Source organism: Syngnathus acus, chromosome 6 (genome assembly GCF_901709675.1).
Source record: "Syngnathus acus chromosome 6, fSynAcu1.2, whole genome shotgun sequence".
Taxonomy (NCBI): Eukaryota; Metazoa; Chordata; class Actinopteri; order Syngnathiformes; family Syngnathidae; genus Syngnathus; species Syngnathus acus.
This window is the reverse complement of record NC_051092.1, coordinates 11,073,955-11,100,511: the sequence shown is the minus strand read 5'-3', so window position 1 is coordinate 11,100,511 and position 26,557 is coordinate 11,073,955. Positions and strand designations below refer to the sequence as shown.

Below are 26,557 nucleotides of genomic sequence, written 5' to 3'. Positions count from 1 at the left end.
TCCCCCCCCCCCCCCCCCCCCCCCCCCTACACCTTGTTTTTGAGCTGGGTGGGCTTCTCATTCTCAACCTCCGAACTATTTGTCTTCTCATAGCGACCTCCTATTTATGAGTTTCTACCGCGCGTGAAAAACAGACATTTTTCTATAAAAATCTTGGCGTTCATTTTACGGCTGTATTATTTTCGTCGCAATGAAAGTCAGAGTTCAAGTTGACCTCCCATTTTTGTTTGGAAGTGTGCTGCAGAGATCGAAGGCAGATTATCATCAACGCTGCACTATTGGACAGCAAAAGGGCCCAGAGCTGTCTTAACTTGGACCACACACTTATGGAATTCTACCAATTTACTAGTTTCACCGTGAGCGTGATCATTTCTTGAAGTTTGATAGGAGACATTTGTTGCTTGCCTCAATGTGAGAGGACGCGAAAAGTTGCTGCTGTTTTGCCTCAATCCTTTTCCCTTGCTGACTGAAGAGTTGTTTCTTTGCTACACTGTACTTCCAACACTTCACAGTGGACGTTGAAGATGATCTCAGCTCAAGAACCCCAGTGTCAAATCCTGATCATTTCTGTCTATTTACTTGCTCTGTTCCTTGGCACCACCGCGGCTGGTGTTCCGGAGCAGGACGGCTTCAATGCGGAGGTAAGTGATGATCAGATTTTGTCGTCAAAGTTTCCAACTTGTGTTACTGCATTCCAAGCATGCTCACCATTTGACGTTCATTTTATTTACCAATTCTCTTGGGACTTGATTGTGGAAAGTGCTCAGTTGGGAGAAAAGTGACAATTCGCCTACCTGAAAAATTAACGTTATGCAACTCAACCAGGTTGTATCATCTCCCAAGCCATATTTGCTCAATGTAAAAAAAAAGAAGCAATAATTCACTTGAAACAAATTTCTTATGAACTAGTATAGTATATACATCAATTTAAGGCATGGTAGCTTTATATAACTCAGAATGCTTCACATTTAAAAACACATTTAAAAGCATTTCTGAGCAAAGTAAAGTGAAAACAAAATAATTTAAGACATTTTAAAGCTAAGTAAAAAAAAAAAAGTAGCTTACTAAAATTAATATAAGAATGTACGAACGAATAAAACATGCTTATCCTTTAATATTACTGTGAAATACAACCATGGTTGCATAATTGCGCACATCCTCAAGTATGAAGATGAAGTGTTCAACTGTTCACATTATACAAATCACCTTCACATCAGACAATAATTTGACTTGACTGCAAAGAGCTACAAAAGTTGCAAGTACTGTAACGTGCAGGGCATTGGAATTTAACAGACCGCCGTGCTCATTATTTTCATATATTGCATTTGATATATTGCATAATTGACATTTGCCGTGCCGTCAAGGCACAAATACATGTGCATGTTTATTGGTATGTGTGTGGCGTTTGTGCTGTTGCCTCCATGCTGTGCACATCTGTGACCCTGCCATGTCAGGAAAATGCCCGCTATGCTGTTTTTGAGCCCCATGTCTTGAAAGTCAAGCCTCATGGTGCTGCTTTCTTATCTACGTGGCTCCACGTGCTGCGTCACAGGTCATCTGGATGAGTGTGATCACAAATATGCCCAAGCAGAACTCACTAATATTTTCATGTGTTTCCTTAACATCTGTTTACATCCTTTTTTTTGGATCTCACTGCAGAGAAGGCGCCGGAATGTGGTAATATTATTGGAGGCCATCTGGTTTCTATCTGCATTTCTTTTTCCTCCTCGGATAGTTCTCCAGTTATTAGGCAATGGCTACTTTTCCATATGAACTTTGATGCTGATGCCTTTTAGATACTAACCAATCCAAAGCATTTGTCATGGTAAGGTGACCTCTCATTCTCCTTTCAGGCATGGCTTCGTCAATTCGGCTACTTGTCTCAGGCCAGCAGACAGATGTCCACGATGCAGTCAGCTCAGATCCTGTCCCAAGCAATAAGTGACATGCAGCGTTTCTACGGCTTGGAGGTGACCGGCAAATCTGACCCCGCCACTGTCGCGTAAGATCCATATTCTTGCATGCTTGTGATGACTGTCATCTCTCATTGAAAACAGTAGCCATAAAAGTGATTGCAGACATTTTGCAGCAGATCTCATGATGGAGTGCTTTGTTAGGAAAATGCAAAAGTATTTTGTTGTGGAGCAATGATCGGCAACGCAAGTTGATCATGGATTTTATGTTGAGCTAAAATCTGAAATGTAGCTCATGTTTGTGCTGCCTTTGCTGTGTAGGGCCATGCGTCGACCTCGTTGTGGCCTCCCAGACAAAAAAGCCGACCTGGATGATGGCACGAGGAAGAGACGCTACGCTCTCACGGGACAACGGTGGGACAAGGACCACATCACCTACAGGTATGCGACATCAACATCTGGCCCGCTGAAGGGCAATGCATGTATTCTGTATACCATTCAAAAATGTTCTATGTGTCAGTATTTTGGACCAGCACATCCCGGCCTCCCTGGGAGCGCAGAGGGCATTTGATGCGATCCGCAGAGCCTTTATCGTGTGGCAAAGCGCCACGGCGCTCACCTTCCAAGAGCTACCGGCTCAACGGGGCAACAGCAGCCAGGCTCAGCTCGCGGACATCCTGTTGTTGTTCGCCTCTGGTTTCCATGGCGACATGTCTTTGTTTGACGGCGAAGGGGGATCACTGGCCCATGCTTTCTACCCCGGGCCTGCAATGGGTGGGGATACACACTTTGATGCGGATGAGCCTTGGACTTTGGACAGTCCAAACCATCAAGGTTGGCGGGTTGCTTCTACTTGCTTTTTATTTTGTCTCTGAATGCATGTAACCTTTATTTTGGTTTTATTTATTTTGTGCAAGTCTGTGTCGTATGATTCATTTTATTTGTGTTGATTTCATCTTGAACCTATTTTATCTTCTGTTTGGTTTAGCTGTGACATTTGGTATATTCAATTCATCTCAAGAAATTTACACATTATTGTGATCTCACCATCTATCCTTCAGGTATTGACCTCTTCCTGGTTGCGGTGCACGAGCTCGGTCACGCTTTAGGTCTGGAGCATTCTGACAATCCCCATGCCGTTATGGCTCCGTTCTACCAGTGGATTCACACGCACAACTTCACACTGCATGAAGATGACATCCAGGGAATACAGAAAATATATGGTGAGAAGAATCCTTGATGTCCACAGCAAAAACAATATTTAAACCAAATGCTAAGCCATAGTGATCTGATCTAATAAGCGGAGGCAACGTCTGTTCTCAAACATTTCTGCATGTTAATGAACAAAAGTATAAGGCCATCAATTGTTTGTACTCATTATGTAACAGTGTTTTGGTCTCTTAGCAACCAGCATGGCAGCTTTTTCTCCAAAGCAGTCACAGTCAATTAAATGCGCACTAAGGCACTAAATGGAAAATCACGACTATTGCAATGAAGTGGGTGTTATATGCAAGAAAGATATGATCATGTTATAAATGCAACACAGGCAGCATTACTTTTGTTGAAAAGTGTTTTATAAAACTCCCAGTGTGTTAAAGTGGCACTTTCTTATACTTCCAGGTCCCCCTCGTGTTACTGAGGCTCCTCCCAAACCTGGTGGTGATCCGGAACATGCATTACCCACCTCTACTTTTCCCACTGAAGACAAACCCACCCGTCCTCCTCCAGTTGATGCTGAACCGGACACTCCAAGCCCCACCAAAGGAAGCCCGCATGTGCCGAACGAACCCGAGCCAACCCCCGTCTTGACCACTCGTCCCGCAATCCCCACTACCACCCACCCTGACACAGAAGTCACTTCACCCACGAGAAAATATGTGCCCCATCTTCCGCCTACTCGCCAGCCTCCCAAGCAGCCGGATAACAAAGCCCCTGATATCTGTGATGGGGACTTTGACACTGTGACCCTTCTAAGGGGCGAGATGTTTGTGTTCAAGGTAAGCCATACTTGGATTGGTCAAATCCATTTGGAATGATAATCATAATATAATCTTTTCCTTTACCTGAGAGAGAGGAATATTTTCCTGAAGTTCACACAACACAACCAAATTCAAGGCACGTTCATCACGTATTGTTTGTTCGCAGGGTCGCTGGTTTTGGCGTGTGCGTAGGAATCGAGTCCTGGACAACTACCCCATGCCGATATCTGTCTTCTGGGCTGGTCTTCCAGACAACATCGATGCAGCTTATGAGCGCCATGATGGCAAATTTGTCTTCTTTAAAGGTACAACCTCTGCATGTTAGGAACAAAATTTGCCCTGTCAGCATCTTATACAGGACTCAACCGCTGTTTTTTTTTTCTCTTTTGCTTCATCTTGTCCGGCAAAGCTAAGCCAGCATGGAGCCGTTTAAGTGCTTCCCGTCAAAGACAACAGGCAGTGAAATTCAAATCTCTGTTTGGATTTAAGAAGATCAGTCTCAAAGGAAATTGTGCAAACTCAGCATTTTTTTCTCTTGCCAAGCCTGAATTCCAAAGAGATTAGAATAATTGAACTCTGCCAGAAACGGATGCACATACGTATTGTTTGTCAGGTCGATACATTTACAATAATGCATGAGCTATGTGTGCGAATGTTTGTGTGTTGCGAGTTAAGTAGATGTCACAAATGACGTGTGCACAGCTTGGCAGCTGCAGCTAGGCTCAGTCCAGAAATTGTCTCCTGAGGGAGAGCAGATTGCATCAGCCCTCTCTCCATTGCTTCACCTTTATAATGAGACTGCGAAATACTTTTCACAGTTTCCAATATTTTCCCAAGTTTAAAAGCACAACATAGTTTGCTATTTCTACTTAGAGAAAGAAGTATAAAATATCTCACTCAAATGTCGCATGTGCACTCAGATGGAACCTGGAAAATGTCCCCCAGCCTCCGTGGCAATATTGGGGCAGACCACTTAAACGAGAAGTCAACTCCAGAATTTTAATTCCAGTAGTATGTTCCAACCTGCCCCACCAGTCCAAAGACTATTTCGATTGATTAGTACTCCATTTGTGGAATATGAATTAAGCAAGAAAATCCCCTTCAATGAATCATTTGCTCAATCAGAGGTTGTACTAGACCTCTTTGTCCCCGCCCGAAGCAGAACACTTCATCAAACATCTCGGGGCTCTTGGAACAACGTTTGATTGCACAAATGCGTTTTTAAAAAAACGTCACAGAAACACCAGAATAAAACATGTCGCACACATTGTGCTATTTCTGGGTTTCTGCTGCCCTTTGATTATGAAACTCTAGTTGAAGTGATTCCACCATCAGTTCTCATCATCGAGTCTATCAATCTTTTGTAGCACTCGTCCTCAGTAGGTTTCACGAGTGTCTATCCCAGCTTACTTTGTATTTTTTCCCTGCAGGTGATGAATACTGGGTATTCAGGGAAGCGGATGTTGTGCCCGGATACCCGCAGCCCATTCGGCAATATGGTCAAGGTATCCCATCTCACGGCATCGACACAGCAGTCTGGTGGGAGCCGAATGGATACACCTACTTTTTCTCGGATGACCGGTATATTACACTCAATCCCTTTTAAGGCTTCTGCATACAATTGAGTAAGATCATCAGTATTAAAGTGAATAAATATCTGTGGGTGGTGTAGATACTGGAGATTCAATGAGGAGACCCGTAGAGCGGACCGAGACTTCCCAAAACCAATCAGCAGATGGGGAAAGATCCCTCCTTCACCCAAAGGAGCCTTCCTCAGTGACGATGGCGGTAAATGAGTACTTACACTATTGCGAACTTCCATCCATGACAAATATAGTCCAAAAGTAGTAAGAGCAAAGATGTTGTCAGGGAAAGAATGAATGTTGAATGTCAATGGAGATTGGTTAGGCTAGCGCAAGTGGAGCAAGGAGAATGGCAAGAGGGGGAAAGAATGAGCTCTCTGGTTTGAGGGCTGGCCAGTCCTTTGTTTTGGAAATTAGATTTGTGGCGGCACTGCTCTAAATGCACCAACTCAGTTATATGACCTTACGGACGAGGGATATAAAAATGAATGGATGGAAGTTACAGTTTATATCTTTGATTTGTTGATGGCATCTAATATGAATATGAATGCAAACTGCCTTTTGTTTCTCATGCAGCATACACCTATTTCTACAAAGGCACCAATTACTGGCGCTTTGACAACCACAAGACGGTAGCAGACAAAGGCTACCCACGCTCCATCCTCAAAGATTTCATGGGCTGTGTGGGCGTCCCGGAGCCCCAGCCAGACCCAGACATTGAGCCCAAAGCTGAAGACAAACCCACGAAGCCTCCAGACAGCGGGGACGATGCACACAAGAACGCAGATCGTGAAAAAGATACGACAGCCGAAAAAGTTGACGACGGCCCACAAGTAGATGAGGATGACCAAGATGTAAACGTGGTTGTGACGGTGGCCGACAACGGATCCAAGGTCATGACCTTGATTATGGTGGTGGTTCCTCTGGTGCTCATTTTGTGTATCCTGGTCCTCATCTATGCCATTCTCAGGACTCTGCAGAACAAAGAGACTCCCAGAGCGCTGGTGCACTGCAAGCGCTCGCTGCAGGACTGGGTGTGACGCACTTTCAGACCCATACAGTAGACACACTATTTTTCTTCTGCAGTGTTTTGGTAGGAAGATTGTTGTATTGTGGCTATTTAGCCATGCTTAATAATGCAGAACTTGTGAAGTGGTAACTATAGTGCCTGTGGAGCTCGTTTAAAATTTCCCTTTGTCACATTCATTTGATCCCATTTCTCAGATGCCATAGACTTATTGTGAAAGACACATGGCATAATAGGAATGGAGTGTTTTCAATTATCTGCAGCCAGACAGAGATCGGGAATTGACAGATGTTTCTGCACTGATCACAGATCTTCTTTGCGCTTGACGTTTCTCTACTGTTGTTGTTTTGCTGCTGCTGCTGCTGCTTCCACGCCCGCGCCAGCACTCTGAAGCGCACGCTAGCAGGGGTCATCCTCCGAGCAGCGCAGGAATGTAAATATCACATGATCTCAAAAGCCCCCGAAGAGACAAGACGCACTCAGAGAGTGCTTACCTAAACACAGGCACATAATACACTACGAGGTGTTTTTTTTTTTTTTTTTTTGGTACGCAGACTCTCAGGCTCCAGCCTGCAGTCCTCCCACCAAGATGACTATTCAGTCCCCACCACGAAATATACAATCCCAGCGGAGCCGTATTGTTTGTAACAATGTAGTGTTTAGAATCACTTTTCTTTACTAAATACCCCTTTGCTCTAACTTAAACCAAAAGCGAGATAAGCGTCCATAACATTTGGGAGTTCCGTGCGGACTGGATAAAGAAGAACCGACCGGGGTCTGGTTTCTATTAGGCCCACATGCTGAAGATTTCATAGTTTCGGGGCTTGAAGAAGGGAGAGATAAATGGAAAGGAAGAAATGAAAATGTTGAGGAGGAAATGAGAGAGAATGAGATGAGGGTTCTGCCAGATATTTTTCCTTGGAAAAGGAGGAGGGGGGAGAAAAAGGGAGGAGCAACGCTGGCGTTGTGCCTCTTGACCTACATGATTTAAATCCCACTCCTTTTTCCCCCCAGTTTGTTGCCATTAGCGGGAGATGACTTCCTCTTCCAACTCCTCCCTTCCTCTTCTCTTCTTCTATCCACTTTTCTGCAGTTTCCATCTACATTTTTTGTCCCACATGTATTCATTTGAGCTACATTCTTCTCCAACACAAACCTGAAGAATTTCAAAATGTTGATGCCCAGTCAGTACTTTTTGCAGATTTTGTTCTTCTCTGTGAAAAGCCGAAGATCACAGACTCCACTCATTTGCATTTGCTTTCTGTGGATTCTTCCCTCTACATTGAATTTTGTTTTAAAGACCTACTTAAAATTTGTAGTGTTGTTCATGTGAGCAGTCATCAAGTATTCCAAAAGTGTTCATGCATGCAGAGCATGTTGTGTTTTGGGGCCTGCACAGTCCGGTGTGGATTTTGTAGAACACTGACAATAAAATTCACCAGTAAAAACAAAAGCACACCAGTTTTTCCCCTTCCTTCACATATGTTCGTTATTAACCGGAACGGTTTCTTTCCATGGCTTCTTCAGTGTGGATTATATTTTTCCACCACAAGAGAGAGCCCTTTCTCACAAGTGACATGGCAGGGCAATCAATTACTCTGTGCTTTGTACCAGACAAAATTAATAAATGTTTCATTTTAGATGGATCATCCAAGTAACCTGAGGCCTATAAACATTTTAGGTAAGTGGATTTTATGTCTTACTGCTTCTCTTGTACACTATGGGCAGTTTTATGTTGCTTGACCTGCATCTCAGTTTTCTGTTATTTGTTATGATCGTCAAAGGTGTTGTTTAATTTTTGTCCTTTATATTTATTTATTTATCCATTTGTTCACAATGTTCTGATGTTTTTACAGTGCGGTTAGCTGGGGATCAATCCAAATTGTATACTGCCCGGTCACTGGCGGCGTTATAAGGGGTTCCGCAAGGGCACTCTAACCCCCCTGGGTGCCAGAACAGATAATTATTTTCTGGTTTATCCTCTGGATCTTTCTTTCAACATTTCCTCCTTAAGGATCGAATGAATGAATATTTCTCAGCGTTTTCTGAAGAATTTTGGGGGTTTGTAAAAAAAATTAAGAAATCCCACAGACCTATTAAGAAAAACATCCTAGCTACGCCAGTGTGCCTGTTGTCCAAAATTAGCTAGGTGAGGGTGAAGTTCACCTGCAACACATAATGAAAACAAAAGGCTGTTTGAATTTTTGTTATTGTTGAAAAATCATTTTTAGTTTTGTTACATAGTATTCTGTGCTGTCTGTTTTGTGACGGCTGGTATCCCTTACTGCGTGACTTTGTGTCACAGTTAATCAGGATGAGCTCGTGTCACAGATCAGCCATTGCACCTATAGTGGCTTTCTCTTTCTTCTGCTTTCTTTTTCTCCTCCTCACTGTTTTCACAACCACACATGTGCGTGTGACTTCCTTTCGTCTTCTACTTATACGATAGAACATCCTAACATGAACTATGTCCTCCATATTATCCAGATGTTGAGTTAAGATTGAGGCCAGTGATGGTGCCATCTTCCCGTTCTCGCAGCTTATCCCCTGCTGAGCACATAATGGGATCTCCATCCTGCAACCTTATACTCCTCTTTCTCCTGCAAAGCACTGGAATCTTTCCAAGGTGACCTGCTGGACTTGAAGAAGGTCTTTCTACCTGACACATGTATTTTTGCAAACTGTGTGTAAAAAAGATGCATCACTAGAGTATAGTAGTTTAATTAAAAAAGTGTAACTCATATTACTGTATATAGAGTAAATCTACACAGAGTAAATGATTAGCGCAAACAAAAACACCTAACAGTCATCTTTTGGAGAAAGTAAAACATTACACATAAAACAATAAACTAAATTTGATATAGAAATGAGAAGATATTCCCTCTATGTTAAACGATTCCATTAAGATTTAAGGAGGTTAAACCAAATAATTGGAACATTTATAAGTCTTTTGCGCATATACGGTATGCTAAGCGCGTTGGCCTTTTGCTGTGCACTTTATAGTTCCAATAGATGCAGAATTCATCGAACAAACTACTGGTTATGTAAGCCATGACCTATATTTTGTCAAATGTTAGCATTCCAGCTGACAATTAATATGTAGTTTTTGATTTACTTGAGGCAGACAAAGAAATTAGAGTACCTAATAGGAGCTAACGAGCTTTGACTTCCTCAACATCTATTTTGATTATACTTTATATAGCTCATGGCTAGCCTGTTAGTAAAAGTCTCGCATCCCATTGAGGATAAGATGAGTTAACTAGTTACATGGGACAATAGTGCAGTAGACACAGCTCCAGGCCTATCCAATGGTCAATATAAAAAATGGCCGAAAGAAGAATTCATGAAAAATACACAAAAGCCAATCTATAAAAAAGAAACTTGTGACAGGTGATTGAATTGGACACCCACAGCGACAGCTTCCCTGTTGAACGTAGCAACCGTTTTCATTGCTTAGATCGGATGACGTCCTCGTCACACTTTACTCATCCTCAATCTGTTTTCGAGGCCCAGATTGGGCCTTAACCTTCAAGTGGTGCTCCTTAATCCAGTTAGCGTCGAGCAGTCGCTGTGGAAAATCCCCAGAGAGCTGCGTCGCACTGTGGATCTCGCAAACACCAGGGACATGCTAGGCCACCTGTAGACCCTCAGGTAGGAAATGTTTACTTTGTTTGTAATATTGATGTTGATAATGATGATATTTAGTGCACATACCAGACACTTAAGTATTTCACTTACCTGTTGCCCTGTTCCAGACGTGGATTATCCCAACATGCCACAATGGAGATATTACTCAGCACATGTGCAAATCTCTAGCATTGAACCCTTCTTTCAATTTGAGACCAATTTTCTTCCGTCTGGGAAAGCAAGATGCTTCCTTTTCACCACGTTACTGCCTTTTTGTGCAGCATTTACATGATGTGAATAGAAGAAATAATAAAGTGAATACAAATGCAAACATCTCCTTAGATGCACCCAAGGGCTCTCTGTCAGTCATCTCAATTGAGATCATTATCGTAATTGAATCTTGACAAAGGACTGTGCCTGTGTGTGCGTGTGTTTCAATAGGATGTTCAACTGGGTGGTGAAAGTGGTCCCTCATCCCCCTGGACCTCCTCAAACGGATGCAGATATCAAGACTCCTGCTGGGGTAAACACGTACAGACACATGAACACACTTGACTCTTGATGATGTCAGCATTTTCCATCCTCTTGCTCATAGCAAGTCAAAATTGACTAGCAAAACACAACTTTAATGATTTGAATACATTTAATAATCAGAATCTCTGTTAAACATCTGTCGCTAATTGAATACAGTTAGTTCGAACAAATTTTAATCCATAATGGGTGGTATAGATAAAGGAAAGTGAAAGACAGACACATTTTGAAACTCTTAAACGCATCTGCATTCACTCTTAACACTTTTCTCTGTGTCTCAGATTAAACAGGAACTCCCCAAAAACAGAGATGGTATGAATTCTATATCATGTTTAATTTCTTGTGTGGGTTATGATTATTCTAATACCAACTATCCAACACAGTCAAGAGTCCTCCACTGAAGGGTACAGGTGATGCTTCAGAAGACAGGTAAAGTTTTTTTTCAAGTCTCTCAATGCTTAGCAATTTGTGAGTGTATATATGCATATGCAGTTTTCACGACTGTTTCACAGTCAGTCCCAGGCCGGAGTCTTAGGTTGGCTGTCCAATAGCTTTGCAAGCACCCTGCCTCAGCCTGCCGGATCACCTCACCTCGACAACAAGGTGAGATGTTAAATACCATCCATTAATAGAACCTGATAATCTTTCAGTTGTACTGTTTTGATAAGACTAAAATGTTTGCACTAATGTTTGGGTAGGCATGTCCTGCATGTTTTCTATGTCTCCGTGTTGCTACACACCTGAGTTGCCTATCCATGCTTTAATGTAGCCACTCGGCACAATATATTAAAGAATGGATGTTTAAAAAAACAACAACTCCGCTCGCAGGTAAATTTTGCAATTCAATTGCCGTTACTCCAATTCCAAAAAGAATTAGGGGATTCAATTTACATAGACGATGAATTCATGAACAGACTATCACAAACTTAATCATATCTGTTTAATAATCAAGCACATGTAGATGAAAACATCCCTGACAAATGTGGCATATATTTATTTGCATTACATGTATAATACAATCTGTTGTTTCAAAGAGGTGAGACTATTCTACCTGTTCATCATTCTACAAGTAATATATTTTTATTTTCTCTCCACCAGTCTATTGGGGATGGAGAAAGGTAAAGTTTGAACCAGCATGGTGCATATTCTGTGGCTGTTGCGAGAAGCTGAATTGCTTGATGTCTGTGTCCCAGGTCGGGAGTGATGGGATGGGTCACTCAAAGTCTGACAAAGGTGCTGCCACAGCCTGACGACAAGTATAGAGAAGACAAAAATGGCAACGAAGAGGAGCACACAGAGGTGAGATGAAAATTTGCACTTTTTCTCCCAGAAAATCAGAAATAAAAACAGCTTTATCCCATTTATTTTGTTGTATTATTATTTTACACCTCCATTTTTTTTTTTTGCGAGAGGGGTGGGGTTGATTTTTAAATTTTAAAATGGATCAGTCTGACCTGCAATGTAAATGGAAGAACTTTAGAAGGGCTTTACCAATTAGGCAATTAACCTATAATTTAGTTGTGTCTGCAAGGTGTATGTGTTGTCCTCTTTGGTCTGACGACAGAGGAAAATGTAAAGAATGGCAACAATGGAAGTTATACTACATAAGCACCGACTGACAAATTCCCCCAAAAGTCTGTTAAAATGACTTTATTTAAAATGACCTTGTTTTTATCATCCTACACTCACGAAATCTTTTTCACTCAAAAACTTTTTTAGAACATTCTAGCGCAGGTTAAGCTTGTTCAAGTGCATATAGCACAGCAGCATTGATCCAAGCCAACTAAACTATTGACCATAAAAGTGATTTTCAAGATGTTATGATGATTAAAACAAGGCTGTGTTGTTTTTCTGTGTTACAGGTGTGCGAAGTTGCAACAATGCCAGGTACGTTTTGACTTTGTCAGTGCAATAGATTGATACAAGCGGTCTTTGTCCTTATGACCGTCTCAACATGAGTCATTTTGAGATTACGAGTGGTGTATATTATTTAGCACAAGAAGATATGCTAATTTATGGTCATACTCACTGTTGTCATTTGATTGTTTTAAATTTGTAGCTTGGTGTTTTTCATACAAATATTTATTTGAGTCAATTATAAATTAACTACTGTGTTACGTTCAATTTAAAAAATAATAATAATAATTCTCCAATTAAAATGTTATAGTAATAATTTATACTCTAATGTCATTTGTTGACTACTTTTAAAGTAATTCTCCAGCACCCATGTGTCCAGATTATGACCCGCTCCCACACATCCCTGTCGTGGAAATGTTATCAGAAGAAGAGGCAGAGGAGAATGAGGAGGTCTTCCCCCCAAAGTGAGCATTAATCAGCTCTTCCCGTACATTTGTACCCATCACGGCAACAACAGTTAACTTGACTATAATTGTTTTTGTCTGCTGCAGCGTGATGACGTGGATCAAGCAGAAGATCCCTCAGCCAATTCTAATCCCCGCTAGTTCCGTGCCCATTGAGCCGAAAGCCAAAAAGACTCCTCGCTCATCTTTGGACAAAAGTACATACTTTACATTCCCTGGTGGGAGGACTCACGTTTTGAACCTATTTGCGCGTCACATCTGACACCATGATTAGGAGGTCACTCACTTGTTTTTTGTTTTTTTTCCCCATTTCATATAATTTCTGCTGCAGTTCTTTCTCCACCACCTGAATCTCTAAGTGGAATCATACTGGACACTGATAACAAGGCCTCAGGGTAGGTTGACCTCCTTTAGTATCCTCCAGCATGCTTCATTTTGCCTTTTATATCCTTCCATTGTTTTTTTTTACACTTTGTCCTCATGTTCTTCTGTTTCTTTACACTCTTTGTTTTCATCTATTCATTTCTAACGTCACACACCTTTTCTGCTTTACATACTGTACTTCTTGTTCTTTACTACTAGCTCATTATTGACTGGAGTTAACGCACACACCACAAAGTTTTATTTAAATCACATTAGTGTGTGATTACTCCCATTTAACATCAGTTTGAACGTGATAGGTTAGAGATGAATTACGGAGAGCTTGATTAGAGTGTTTCTCTTTAGGATGGTTGGCTGGTTTGTGTCAGGGCTTGGCTTGAAGCTCCCTCAGCCTGTTCTTCCACCCCAAAATGACGCCGAGGTAAGTTTTGACCCCCTCTTTCTTTGTTGTTGACCTCCTATCATGCATCTCTCAGTTCCTTCTTTGCACGTTGATTCTAACTTTGTGTGCTCTGCTCACAGGCCACAGCAGATGTTCTGAAGAAAGGTGAGTTGCACTTTGTACTTATACTCGGATTTAGACGATCTTTGCTAGCTCGATGGTTTCCTCAAAGCCACAATTCACAGTTCAGCTCAGCCAAGTGGTCCAGCATTAGTTGTATTTCTATTTTTCCCCCCACAATAAGCAGTAAGGACGTTCGGAGCTTAACTCAGTGCCTCTTCTCCTTCTGTTTTAGGGGGGAAGGCGCTGCGAGCCCCTTGAACAGCAGGAGGAGACGGCTGGGGGACGTTAGCGTCCTCACGCGTACATAGAGACACTTATCAACACTTAGCACTAAGCTTTGTGGCACTACTGCAGCTTTTTAATTGACACGCAATGATACGACGCAAGGCAGCTGGAAAATGTAACAAGAATATTCAACTCACCTAACTGTACTCAATACAGTTCAATATGAATGTAAAGCATTTGTTGAAAATTATTTTATGTTCTCTACCATTCACGGCCGCTAAACCCACATTATAAAATCTTGTTTTGAAGACTAAATTGTCCGTAGTTGCGAGAATGTGAATGGTTGTTTGTCCATGCACATGAGCGCTGCAATTGGGCCGTGACCAGTTTAGGGTGCACCCTGCCTCTCGTCCAAAGTCGGCTGGCATAGGGTGGCCAGTGACCTTTGACACATGACACACAAAATACACTCCTAAAGCTCACGATTTATTATAAAAATTGAACTACATAAGTACATTTCCCACTCTTCTGACACAATAAATACAATTCATGAATGCTTAATATTGTGGCAGCTATGCATATATTTCATCGTGTTATTTGTTGCACTACTTGAAAAGTATATTTTCATTTAAATCATGTTACATAATTAACCCTATTTATACTGAATGTTAGGAGTAATTACTGTCATATAATTACTGTATGTGAATTTCATTCGACAGTTTTGTGCATGTCCAATAATTTATAAAAAGAAATTAAATAAATAAGGTGTTTTGATGCACTTGATTTGTGTCTTTGGCCTTGAACTGTGAAATGTGGCATGTGGAGGACGTGTTGCTTTGTTGGTGGGGAAGTGAATCATCCTTTCACTCTCTAATTAAAATATATGTGTTAACAAGCTGTCATGCAAATATCCCGGGGGGAATAAAAAGTCACTGCGTGAGAAAGTGTGAGCCTTCTTGTTTGACTCACCTTATCTCACTGGCTGTGGATTTGAGAGCATTGCAAAAATGCGAAGAATTCATTTTCCACTATGTTCTCTTTCCATACAAAAGGACTCTGCCGTTCTTTCTTAGCCTCTACCAAACTCAATCCTGACATGGTGTTAGAAGACGTGGATTCAGACAGCGAGGGCCACATGACCTCAACCCACACACAGCAGAGCATAGCACAGAGGAGTTCCACCATGCACCAAAACAGGTGTGCTGAGTCAAAGCAAGCATCCCACCCGGCTTTGGCTCCAATTCGTCAGGAGGATGCTGAGACCCAGACAGGCCGCTGGACACCGTTCATTGAAAGCATCAGGCGGGAGGCTGAGGATGTGGCCTTGGCCACCATGGAGGAACGGTAGGTTCTCATGAGGATCATTACTGTATATATATTATTTAGACTAGTAAACTAGAGTTAGTGTGGTCTGATCAGACCTACCCATGAAAATTGTAAAATAATAAATAGGGTTGAAAGGAGACCTCAGACTAATCTGACGTTTTGGTGCATTGTTTTCGAAATAATACATTGCACGGATATATGTATGTCAATGACACGACTTCCAAAGTGAAGCATCTTGGATCCATTTTGAAGTTGTTGTTTTTTTAAACGGTTCTCCACCCACTTGATTGTTTAATATTTAATATGAAGGGTGGCCTTTTCAGAGACCCAACTATTTGTATGGACACAATTGAAAACAGTCCCTTTAGTTTGAAGCACAAGTTGGCTCCAACCAATGACATTCAGCACAAAATATTTGGTTAGTTTGCAGCAGGAGCGCATAGAGATGACCATCATGGCCGCAGAAGTGGCGAGACAGACGGCCGAGATGGCCGTAAGACAGCTGGCCAGCGAGGGTCAGTCCATCAAACTATCACTGGGGAGCCAAGAGATGCTGGAGGAACCCGACGCAGAGTATGTGTTCCTTTTCTTCAGCTTGTGTATAGTTGACACATGACCGTGCTCAATGTTTTTTCAGACTGCAAGTTTTAGAGGAAGAGACACCAGTGACTGAGCAAATCATTGTGTGAGTTCAACAAGGTTGAAAGCAAAGCTTCCATTCCAAATCCCATGAGTGTCTTGTTATGTGCTCTGTGCACACGCTGTCACAGCATCACACCCTAGCAACCGCAGCTTCCCTTGGCAACCGCCCTCCCCTTCTTGCTTTCCTCTGTCCCCATGGTTCCCACAGTAACCTGCACACCTGCTGCCGCTGTTCTGTTTGGCCTGACACACAAAAGGGAAAAGACAGACATAAAAAGGAATATTTTGCTCCTTCCTTGGCTACATATTAAGGAATCTGCAATCTGATGCCTGATGGATTTTTTTTATGAAAACAAATGCATCATGAACATTGGCAGATAAAGTGAGTATTACGTAAAACGTGAACATAGCCTCATGTCGTCAATTGATGCTTACTTTCGAATCTTATAATAATGTTTTAAAAATGCTATTGTAATATTCTATGACATGATATGGCTAAATCATTTGTGGCCACTGCAAATGGTACACTAATCCTGGCTAAAGGTGGTGTAAGTCCATGTCCACACACACACACTGCCTTATGTTATGTATGTACTAATTTGGATTTAATTATGATGAAGACCGAGGGAGTTGTTTATCAGCACGGTTGCTATGGATCTGGAACCTTTGGAGAATTACATTTTAAATTGACTTTTAAAAATAGTTTTTAACAACCACAATTCATGAATGAACATTTATTAAGGGTGATATTATAAAACACAGTTAGCAATGTCTCCAATGTCAAAAATAAGTAGTAAATGATCCATCTGTCCGTCCATCCACAGCTAGAAATAAATACAAATACAAACAAAATAAGCAATACAACCAATGTAGTAAGCGATAGAGCTGGCAAATTTCTGTTTTCAACATGTGGACTGCACGGCACTCCCGCGATGACTTTAAAGGGAATGAGGGAAGCTGCTTTGATTGTCCACGAATCAAGTTTCTTGTTTTCACTCACACAACGGCGCAAACGCCCATTTCTAAATGCATCGGCTGACAAAAATGCGACAAGAAAGAAAATTGCACCAATTCCCACAGTTACAATGTCCTTTGCAGTAGACTTGCCCTGGGCACAAAAATAGGGCCCCATGTTTTTGTAATAGGGCTAAGACATAATGGGGCTTTTTAAATGGAAGAGTAACGCTTTTTACCGGCAGAAAAGAGGAGCTTCTTGCTGTTGAAGAGCAGGAAGAAAGCAACGCTGAGGAGGAAACCGGCATTGAAGAAGGTATAGAATAGCAGACATACAGTAATCCTAAATTGCACGACACAGATTGGTCAGTAAAAAGACATCTATCATTTACATTGTGTGATGCCGCCAATTTTTTAATTCCATGTAAGGAGAGCCGGAAAAGGAGCCACGAGGGATATCCCCGTCTCCCCCTCCGAGACCTGAACCAGTGAAGGTTTCTGAACCGGAGTGTGTTCAACAAGCAGTGGTCCAGAGCCGAGAAGAAGTTCCACAGGCTGAGCCTGTGACCCAGCAGCCACAGAAAGCTGACAAAGACATTCAAGGCACCAAGACTGATGAAAAAGTAACAAACACACATTCAATGTACATAAGTAGCAAATTTGCAACAGTTTTAGCTCTATGAGAAACATACAGCAAATTTTCTTCTGGATATTCGTCCATCTTCATTTCCAATGCATTAAAAAAGGAGGTGTCATAGAGCAAGATTGATTTGTATGCTTTGTCTTTTGCAGGAGGATGCCACTGACGATGATTGTGGGGGTAAGTGGCGAGTATAGTCATTTGGGTGTGGCTCATTTTTACACCAGTGTTGTGCTAGCAGATAGCAATGAACATCATTGATAGCATGCATTCGTAGCCCAACATTATTGCTGACAGTATATATCCTATGCACTTGTGTCCTGTGTAGCGCCAGTAAGCTGTGATGCATTTAAGAGCTGCCTGATGCGCATCCCCCACACTTCCGAGTGCCTGGGCAATATCAACGCCTTCTTCAAAGAGAACGGCATCTCCCGTGCCAAGATCCCCCCCATGCCTAAACTACCCGCCCAGCTGTCCGACATCACCAAGCATTTACCCTCTCTGCCGCCCGAGCTGCGCCAAGAGCTCTCTCAGATCCGACTCACGCAGGTTCCTCGTGACGTTGCCCGCAGTCTGAGCGAGCTCTTGCCCGCAGCCTCCACCGCCACCTCCTCGGTCGGCGCCGGTCTGACGGCGGCCTACCAGAGCTTGGCAAACATTCCTCAGAAGCTCTCCCAGTTTCCCAGCAGAACGCGGGAGTACCTCGGCAACATCCGGAGCCGCTTCAACAGCCTTATTCCTCAAGATGCCTAAGAAACGACAACAACAGCAAAAACAAAAGCAGGACTTGGAACTCAACGCTTTTGCTGGACAAGTCCCTCTCCCTCCTTCGCACCATCAACTCCGCTCCCGTTCCCCATCTCCGTCCTCGCCCAATGGCAGCGCCCTTGACTTGCCAAATGTCCCCGCCTACCCCCGCCTGCCGCCGATTGTCAGCTCCCCGTCCAAGCAGCTCGACTCGCTGCCCCGCCAGCTTTCGGGTCTCTCTAACCCGGCCTTCTTCATTGAAGATGACTCACACATTTCGCCAATAAGACGCACAGGTGAATCAGTGGACCTCAAAATTGAGCTCCTTAAAGTTACTTTTGGACTAGGTTACTATAAAATGTAGGTTCATTGAAGCCCCTACAATAAGGATAAACACTATATAGAAAATGAACGGACGGCTAGCCAAAATGTATTTTTTGTTTCTAAACCAGCCTTTTGAAGAGTTCATCTGAAAAAAAAAGCATAATGCTATTATGTGGGATCAAAAAAAAATCCAGAAACAGACACTTTCACCAGAAGAAAATTGTCTGGCATCCATCTTTGTACTTCTACTGCACACCTCTGTTGTATTATAACTGGGTTTATATTTATGTTCATTTTTTTCTGCCTTAATGACATCAACTTGTCTTGTTTCAGCTCATTCGGCCATATCTCAAATTACCAAACATAATTCCAAAATTATGTTGTGAATTTGTGTCGATGAACTCTTCAAACCATCTTTTTAATGTTTTGATACTGCTTTAGCTCCTTCATACTGGTCTAGAGGAGACATTTTGGATTTAGTGAGGGTGGCTCATTTGAACGGGATGATCCTGATCCTTTATTAGATGAGCTATCAGAATACAATTATAGATGACCTAATTCAGAAGTCCTCGAGTATTCCTTTCCAATCAGCTCTGCTTTTGGCCTGCTTTGCTATGAGCATTTGTGTGCAAATCTTTCTCTTGGCTCTCCTTAACATCTTTCTCTGAAAACTTCCACAGATAGTTCTCGACTCAGCCTCCGTCCAGCAGTCAATATCGAGGATGTCGACTCGCACTGCGAGAGCGCCGCAGAGGGGAAAGCGGAGCAACTCCTCACCCCGCAGGATCCGAGACTAACAACCCTGACTGTCCCCGTCACCCCAGCAGGAGGGCGACCAAGGTAAAACTACTTTTTTTGTTAAATACTGTTATTGATGCAATAGTGGCACTTGGGGGCGGGGCATCTTTATGATCAAAATATGAACTTTTTGTATGTTTTTATCTCTCTATTTTGCATCAGCAGCAAAGGAGATAAAGAGTAAGAAGGTTGCATGGAGTGTTTGGATCGTAGTGATTGTTGGCTCTCTGCAATGTATATGCAATCAATGTATTCCTGCAGTGTGTGTGCTAGCTTCACATGAATGCATCACTTTTTGCTTATCTGCAAGTGAAACATTTCTGTCCACAATCAAATGATAAGCAAATCATTTGGGATTTCATTTTTGGCGCAATGGTTGGAATGAAATGCTTCACATTTTCCTGTTGTGTAAATTGTCTCTTCCGCCCTCTACTGTCCCTTCTCCTGTAATGCTGTATTTGGTTTACTAAGTGTCCTGCAGATCTCATTGGGTCACTTTAAACAATATGTTTACATCTTTAAACAATATGGTTAAAGTGAAAAGGACAAAAGAAACATTAAGGTTCAGGTGAAATTCTAAAAAAAACAGAGCAACACTCGTGGTTTTTGCAGAACACAATTTTGTTGTGATGTTTTAGTTTGTTAAAATGACTTGTAAAGCATCTTGTGCTGTTGTCGTTTGTTGTGATCGTGAGTCCGGAAAAAAAGTCCCATTGTGATTTTAGCCACTATTGATCAGCATAAGGAGGCAAAAGTCAATAAACAGATGTGCCAGCCCTGCATTTTGGCGATTTCAATCTGTTGACCACATTTAATCGTTTTATCCTTATTTGATTTTTGTCTCTGGATTTTTTCACGCTCTCATTACTGTTTCTCAATCTTTGCTCCAATCACGTACATTAGTGGAGGAAATCGTAGGACTGTCCGCACAAAAATGTAAGACCTTTGATGATCCATCTTTCTCCTCTTCCATTTGTTTTCTCTTTGCGCTGCATGATCCACTTCCTGTTGCTCCCTCCCACTCGTTTCTATCCATCTTACAGTGTCATAGTATGAAACAATAACTAAACAATTTCTAACTATTCTCACGTAGTAGGAAGCTGAAATCTCAAAGTGAAGATGATGAGGAGGAAGCAGGCATCCCAATCAGAGCCTGGGCCAGCCAGTCCAGCATCCACAGCTCCGATGACCCGTGAGTACCAAACAAACACGGTCGATACTGTAGCAGGCGTCCCCATGATGACGTGCCTCGATGATTTCGAAGCTTGCGAGAACGTCCGTCATCGTCTGCCAGTCAGACCAGCACAGTGGTCAATGAGCGTCTTCAGGAGCTGGTCCGCATGTTTAAAGAGAGGACAGAGAAGGCGAAAGAGAAACTCATAGACCCTGACAGCTCTGACGAAGACAGCATCATCCCCTGTGAGTGTGACATCAAATTGTGACCCCCGGCATTCTTCGCTCATGACCTGTGTCCCTTCGCCAGCTCCTCAAAAGGCCCAAGCGCTGCACCCCGCTCCCAATACGCAACGTGTGGACAAGGAAGTTTCTGAGGAGCCCCCTGGTCCTTCAGGAGGAAGAGCCGACAGTGAGCCAGAGGAGAAGTCCGAGCGGCAGGTGAAATCCCCTCGACGGACACGAGCCTTTGTGCGCTTCCGCTTCCCCGCCAGCATCGACCCTTTCACCAGTGAGGATGACCCCTCTCCCTACTTCCTCACCACCATTGTTCCTCAATGCATTATTAGCATGCTTTAGCTTAGCATTGGCAAAAGTTCCAAAACAAGATCCTGCTTCTTTGTAATGTCATGATTTTTTTGTCTCAATCTCTCCGAGCATCTTCCTTATGTGCATCTTTTCCCCCAGATTTAATGTATGTCCTGTGGATGTTCTTGGTATCTCTGGCGTGGAACTGGAATGTGTGGTTTATCCCAGTGCGTTGGGCTTTCCCCTACCAGACACCAAGCAATATTTATTACTGGCTGCTGACTGATTACCTTTGTGACCTTATTTACATCCTGGACATCACCGTCTTCCAGCCACGTCTGCAGTTTATCCGAGGAGGGGACATAATTGTGAGTGCCAAAATATTCCCTAATTAATTGCTATCTCATGGCAAAAATTCAATGACTATCACTTATGTTCTGAGTCAGCCGTGAATTTTTTTTTTTTATCATCTACAATGTTTATAATTGCATATGTTGTCTTTTCTGAACAGTGCAACACAAAAGAAATGAGAAAGAATTACATGAAATCCAAACGTTTTAAGGTAAGTTTATTTGTTCAGACAGTGTGTTCAGTCATAATGGGCTTTGTGTATTTGTCCGAATATATATGCAATAGAGATGCATCGATTAATCGACAACTAATTGATTAATCAACAACTCATTAATTGGCAACAAAAGTAATGGTTCAGCAGAGGGAGGAACATTTCCATTAATTTCTCACAATAATGTATAATTACATGGAGAAACTCTGCACACTTGACATCAAAATTAATTATGAATATTAGATTTTTTGAATGATATTCATTACATTTAATATGTGTTTTTCAGTTTGATGTGGCTAGTCTTGTTCCGCTGGAGCTCTTCTATTTCAAAACTGGCATCAACCCTCTCCTGCGCCTGCCCCGGTTACTCAAGGTGAGTATTGTCCGGTTAAAAAAAAAATATGGACAAGAATTGTACTGAGATTAATAGTGTTTTCCATTAACGCTCACTAGCTCAACTCATTCTTTGAATTCAATGAGCGTTTAGAGGCTATCTTGACCAAAGCCTACATCTACAGGTAAGCTGTCGTGATCTCATTGTTAGTCTTCAGCAGTAATGTTGGACTCCTCTTAAAAATCAAAGTCTTATCTTTTGTGTTTCAGGGTGATCCGGACCACCACGTATCTCCTCTACTGTCTCCACTGCAACGCCTGCCTCTACTACTGGGGCTCTGCCTTCAAAGGACTGGGTTCCACTAAGTGGGTGTATGACGGCAAAGGCAACAGGTTGGTGAAATTGATGTTGCATGTTTCATTTGGCATTGCAGATGAAAGACAGCAACCAAATACGTTAAGTTGATGCAATCCTTGCTTCCTGGAATGTCTTTTCTCCACAGTTACATTCGCTGTTACTATTTTGCGGTGAAGACCCTCATCACTATCGGGGGGTTGCCAGATCCCACTACCCTATTTGAGATCGTCTTTCAGCTCATCAACTACTTTGTGGGAGTCTTTGTCTTTTCTATCATGATTGGGCAGGTATGTTAAAAAAACAAAAACAAAGTAGCAACACAAAGGTATAAAATGAAGGCATTCCCCCCCCCTCCGCTCAGATGCGAGACGTCGTTGGGGCAGCCACAGCTAGTCAGACAAATTACCGTACCTGTATGGACAACACCATTAAATACATGTCTTCGTATCGCATCCCCAAGGATGTCCAGAACAGAGTCAAAACCTGGTACAACTACACTTGGCAGTCACAAGGCATGCTGGGTAAGATCATGAGACCTTCAAATCACATATAAATTCAGAGAGCTGTCTATTAACCCCAGGCTAATGATATAGCCAAAATATTAGAAATAGCTTTCAATATGATGACTGCACAACAATATTGAAGATGTTTTAAATGACTACAATCAAAAACTGACCATTATTAAATTTGTAAAGCACAATTCTGAATCACTTTGGATTATTATGCTATGATATACTAATCGATGTTCTAACACTGTCCACCATTCAGACGAGCAGGAGCTGCTGACTCAGTTGCCAGATAAGATGCGTCTGGACATCGCCATTGATGTCAATTACTCCATCATCAGCAAAGTCCCTCTCTTTCAGGTCGAAGCCTTTCAGTTTTTTTTTTTTGGATTGGTGGTTGTGTGTCATAGCAATAGAAATAAATGCAATGCAACAGTCCAAGTTAAGTTAAGTGTGATTCTTTTTGACAGGGTTGTGATCAACAGATGATCTTTGACATGTTAAAGAGCCTGCGCTCAGTTGTTTACCTGCCAGGGGATTATGTCTGCAAAAAGGTGCGTTTTGCAGGGGTTTCCAAACATATGGGAACCTTTTCAGAAAATGACTTAGAATATTAATGAGTAATGTCTTCCGTGTAATTTCCAACATTTGAATTTGTTGGAAGCAAATGCATGTGGCAGCTACGTGTGTCTCAATTGTGAATGTCTTTACGTGTCATGTGATTGGCAGGAGATTCCGAGATTTCTTTCTCGGGTTGAGGCTCCAACTGTTGCTTGATACTTTTCAGTATTTTCCTCTTACCACGTTCCCCCTCAGGGAGAGGTCGGTCGGGAGATGTACATCATCAAAGCAGGCGAAGTGCAGGTGGTTGGTGGACCGGATGGGAAGACAGTTTTTGTCACTCTTGGTGCTGGCTCCGTCTTTGGCGAGATTAGGTAAAGATGTTTTGAATGTGCTTTAAAAGACGCAAGCGTGTATTTATTCATCTATGAACCCTTCTGTCTCACTTTGATTGGCAGTTTACTCGCAGTGGGCGGGGTCAACAGGCGCACGGCTAACGTGATCGCTCACGGCTTTGCCAATCTTTTCATCCTGGACAAGAAAGACCTGAACGAGATTTTGGTCCACTATCCTGAATCCAAGAAACTGCTGCGTAAGAAAACCAGGTATGCAAAAGATGGGTCAGACAGAAGTATACACTTGCCCATTACGCTTAATGGAAGTGACAATGGCCATATTTTACTGAGAACCATCAATTCATTACCATAACCGAGTCCTCCGGACTTTTTACAAGGACATATTGTAAAAAATAAATAACAAATAAATAAAAACATGTTTTGCCGTTTTTTTTTTTTTTTTTACTGCATACATTTTTTTCCCACCCCTAAGAATTATGTGGTGTAAAGAAAATTGAATTCAAAAACTTTGTTTTCTCTGGGTCTCAGGAGTATAATAGGTCCTTATTCTGCTTCCATTTCTTCTACTTTATTTTGACAGTTGGCAAGTACTTTTGTTGCTTTACTGCCACCTTCTTTAGCATGCTATAAGTATTCATAAAAAATATTAGCCAATAAGAGATATTGCCAGAAAAAACACAATTAGAAAACAGAGATTTTGGGTGCCAGTCAGAGCTCTAATTTTAATTTCTACATGTAGGACCTGAGTTTAAGGCACAGGGCCAGTCCAACTATGAAAAAAAGTGCAACTAATCTAAAAAAAAATAATAATTCTTCCTGTGCTGTAAGTCAAACATGCTTTTTGCATATTCTTTCATCATTCTTTCCCCATAGGAAGATGCTCACCAAGGAGAAGAAACCTGATCCCAAAGAGCAAGCCAAGGAGCCTGCCAAGGTCCAGGTCACTCCTGTAAGGCCAGAGACTCCCAAGCTGCTAAGAGCGGCCTTAGAGATGACTGAGAAATCCACTGGACTCAAAGGAGCCATGGCTCAAGTTAAAGACAAGACCAACAAGTCTAGCGTCTCGCTGCAGGTCGACACCGTATTAATACCGCGCATTCCGTATTTTATACCGTATTTTGATTCAATCCAAATGGTTTAACCTCGTTTTAGATTTTCAGTGGCGCCTTAGGGTATGAGTGACACGATGAAAATGTTTTGAGATGACTAAAATGTTTCTCTGCTCTCTTCCAGGCATCCATCTCGTCCACGCTTCCATCCCCCGTCTCCACGCCCTCAGCCACTCCCGCCAGCTCCACCACGTTTCTCTCCACGTTTGCCTGCTTCAACGACAACTCGGATATGTCGCTCTCTCTCACGGAGGACGTGCTGCCAGTGGATCACAGACAGGAGTGTGAGCGAGAGGAGGAAGAGGAGGAGGGTGGGATAAAGGTGTGATGGTAATAAGAACTGTTGGTCAAGTCAACAAACAAATGTCATGCTGGTGCACACAAAGGTCAACTTTGAGGGCTTATGACTGACAGTAGAGGGCATGCTGGAGGGGGAAAGATAAAGGACAAAAATGATGTCATATCCTCTTTACAATGCAGTTTATTCAGATAATTCTATCTTGTGTTGGCAGATGAATCCCAATACATACAAACTGCTTTGAGTCCACTTCACTGAGCTGCATCGTTATTTAGCCAGTACATGAGCAACAACCAATGTCTTCTTTTTTCCAATATGGTATTTGTTTTTGCTGTTGTTGAAAAGTAAATGTTTACATTTTTTTTTGTTAATTCAAGTTTGCCTTACTTTGATTTTGTGTTGATGTCAATAGCTTGCACTGCTAGAGTTTTATTTTCTTAGGTGACAGACAAAAACAAGTATGCATGTATATGAACATAACTTTCACCATATAAAATGAGGCTTTGAGATACTATTCATTTTTTGATTGGTAAAATAATGTGTGTATGATTGTTTTTGGAAGGATGTCCAATGTTAATGTTTAAATGGATATGTCATATAATGTGAAAACTAATTGTATAGATGCTTTAATTAATACAGTGAAAGACCAGTTTAAAAAGCAGATTTCAATCATTGTAAATTATTACTCATCGGAGTGTCTGCTTATCATCATCATTGTCGTCATCATCATCATTATATCATTCACATCACATGGATGTATATCATGTATGATTATGATTGTCTTACCTTCTAATTAAACATATTCAGCTTTTATTGTCACTCTGCTATCATTCAAACCATTTTGTGTGTGTTTGAAACCACAAACCGCTATTGTTTTAATTTAATTCTCCAGTTTTTAAATATATTTAAAGATTAATGCTGTTAATTAAGCCAAGGCGTGTACCAGTGCAAGATTACAGTTTCTTTTGTGACTCAGGTTGCACCCAAAACCACAGGTATAGAGAAAATAACGTTTGCAGAGTACATATGGATTACTTGTGTGGTTGCACTATATTTACTTACTTACCTCTATCTAGTGACGGTTTAAAAAAAAAAAATCACCTTAAATCCTGCAAAAAAAAAAAAAAGCACTTCACGTAAGTGATGAAAATAGATTATTTTGTCGGACCTCAGACATTGAACATTTAAAATATTAATTAGATTAGGAATGTGTACGCGTTTTAACTCGTGTTTTTTTCTTATCAGCAAAG

At 41.8% G+C, this 26,557-nt stretch overlaps 2 protein-coding genes across 2 annotated transcripts; both read left to right on the top strand.

The window, feature by feature from the left end:
* The first annotated feature begins 24 nt into the window (after window positions 1-24).
* mmp15a (matrix metallopeptidase 15a) lies at window positions 25-7,955 on the top strand. Its single transcript, XM_037254464.1, has 10 exons — window positions 25-641; window positions 1,854-2,002; window positions 2,235-2,354; window positions 2,434-2,747; window positions 2,975-3,136; window positions 3,534-3,910; window positions 4,059-4,197; window positions 5,323-5,473; window positions 5,565-5,680; window positions 6,052-7,955. The coding sequence occupies exons 1-10, from the start codon at window positions 525-527 to the stop codon at window positions 6,513-6,515; spliced, it is 2,109 nt and encodes a 702-aa protein (XP_037110359.1). The 5' UTR covers window positions 25-524; the 3' UTR covers window positions 6,516-7,955.
* Window positions 7,956-8,092: 137 nt separating this feature from the next.
* Window positions 8,093-26,131, top strand: LOC119124460. The gene is given in 41 exon segments (XM_037254465.1): window positions 8,093-9,128; window positions 9,960-10,153; window positions 10,571-10,652; window positions 10,942-10,972; window positions 11,044-11,089; window positions 11,173-11,263; window positions 11,759-11,778; window positions 11,854-11,959; window positions 12,523-12,547; window positions 12,897-12,981; window positions 13,069-13,178; window positions 13,313-13,376; window positions 13,708-13,783; window positions 13,885-13,909; window positions 15,166-15,436; window positions 15,842-15,991; window positions 16,056-16,103; window positions 17,260-17,330; window positions 17,444-17,637; window positions 17,807-17,834; window positions 17,983-18,403; window positions 18,405-18,697; window positions 19,406-19,565; window positions 19,689-19,703; window positions 20,427-20,459; window positions 20,617-20,715; window positions 20,788-20,942; window positions 21,007-21,207; window positions 21,384-21,592; window positions 21,736-21,786; window positions 22,073-22,159; window positions 22,240-22,304; window positions 22,390-22,512; window positions 22,623-22,764; window positions 22,839-22,998; window positions 23,246-23,343; window positions 23,454-23,537; window positions 23,800-23,918; window positions 24,003-24,149; window positions 24,774-24,972; window positions 25,134-26,131. Coding segments are annotated over 39 exon segments (4,587 nt in total). The 5' UTR covers window positions 8,093-9,128; window positions 9,960-10,153; window position 10,571; the 3' UTR covers window positions 25,338-26,131.
* Window positions 26,132-26,557: the final 426 nt, after the last annotated feature.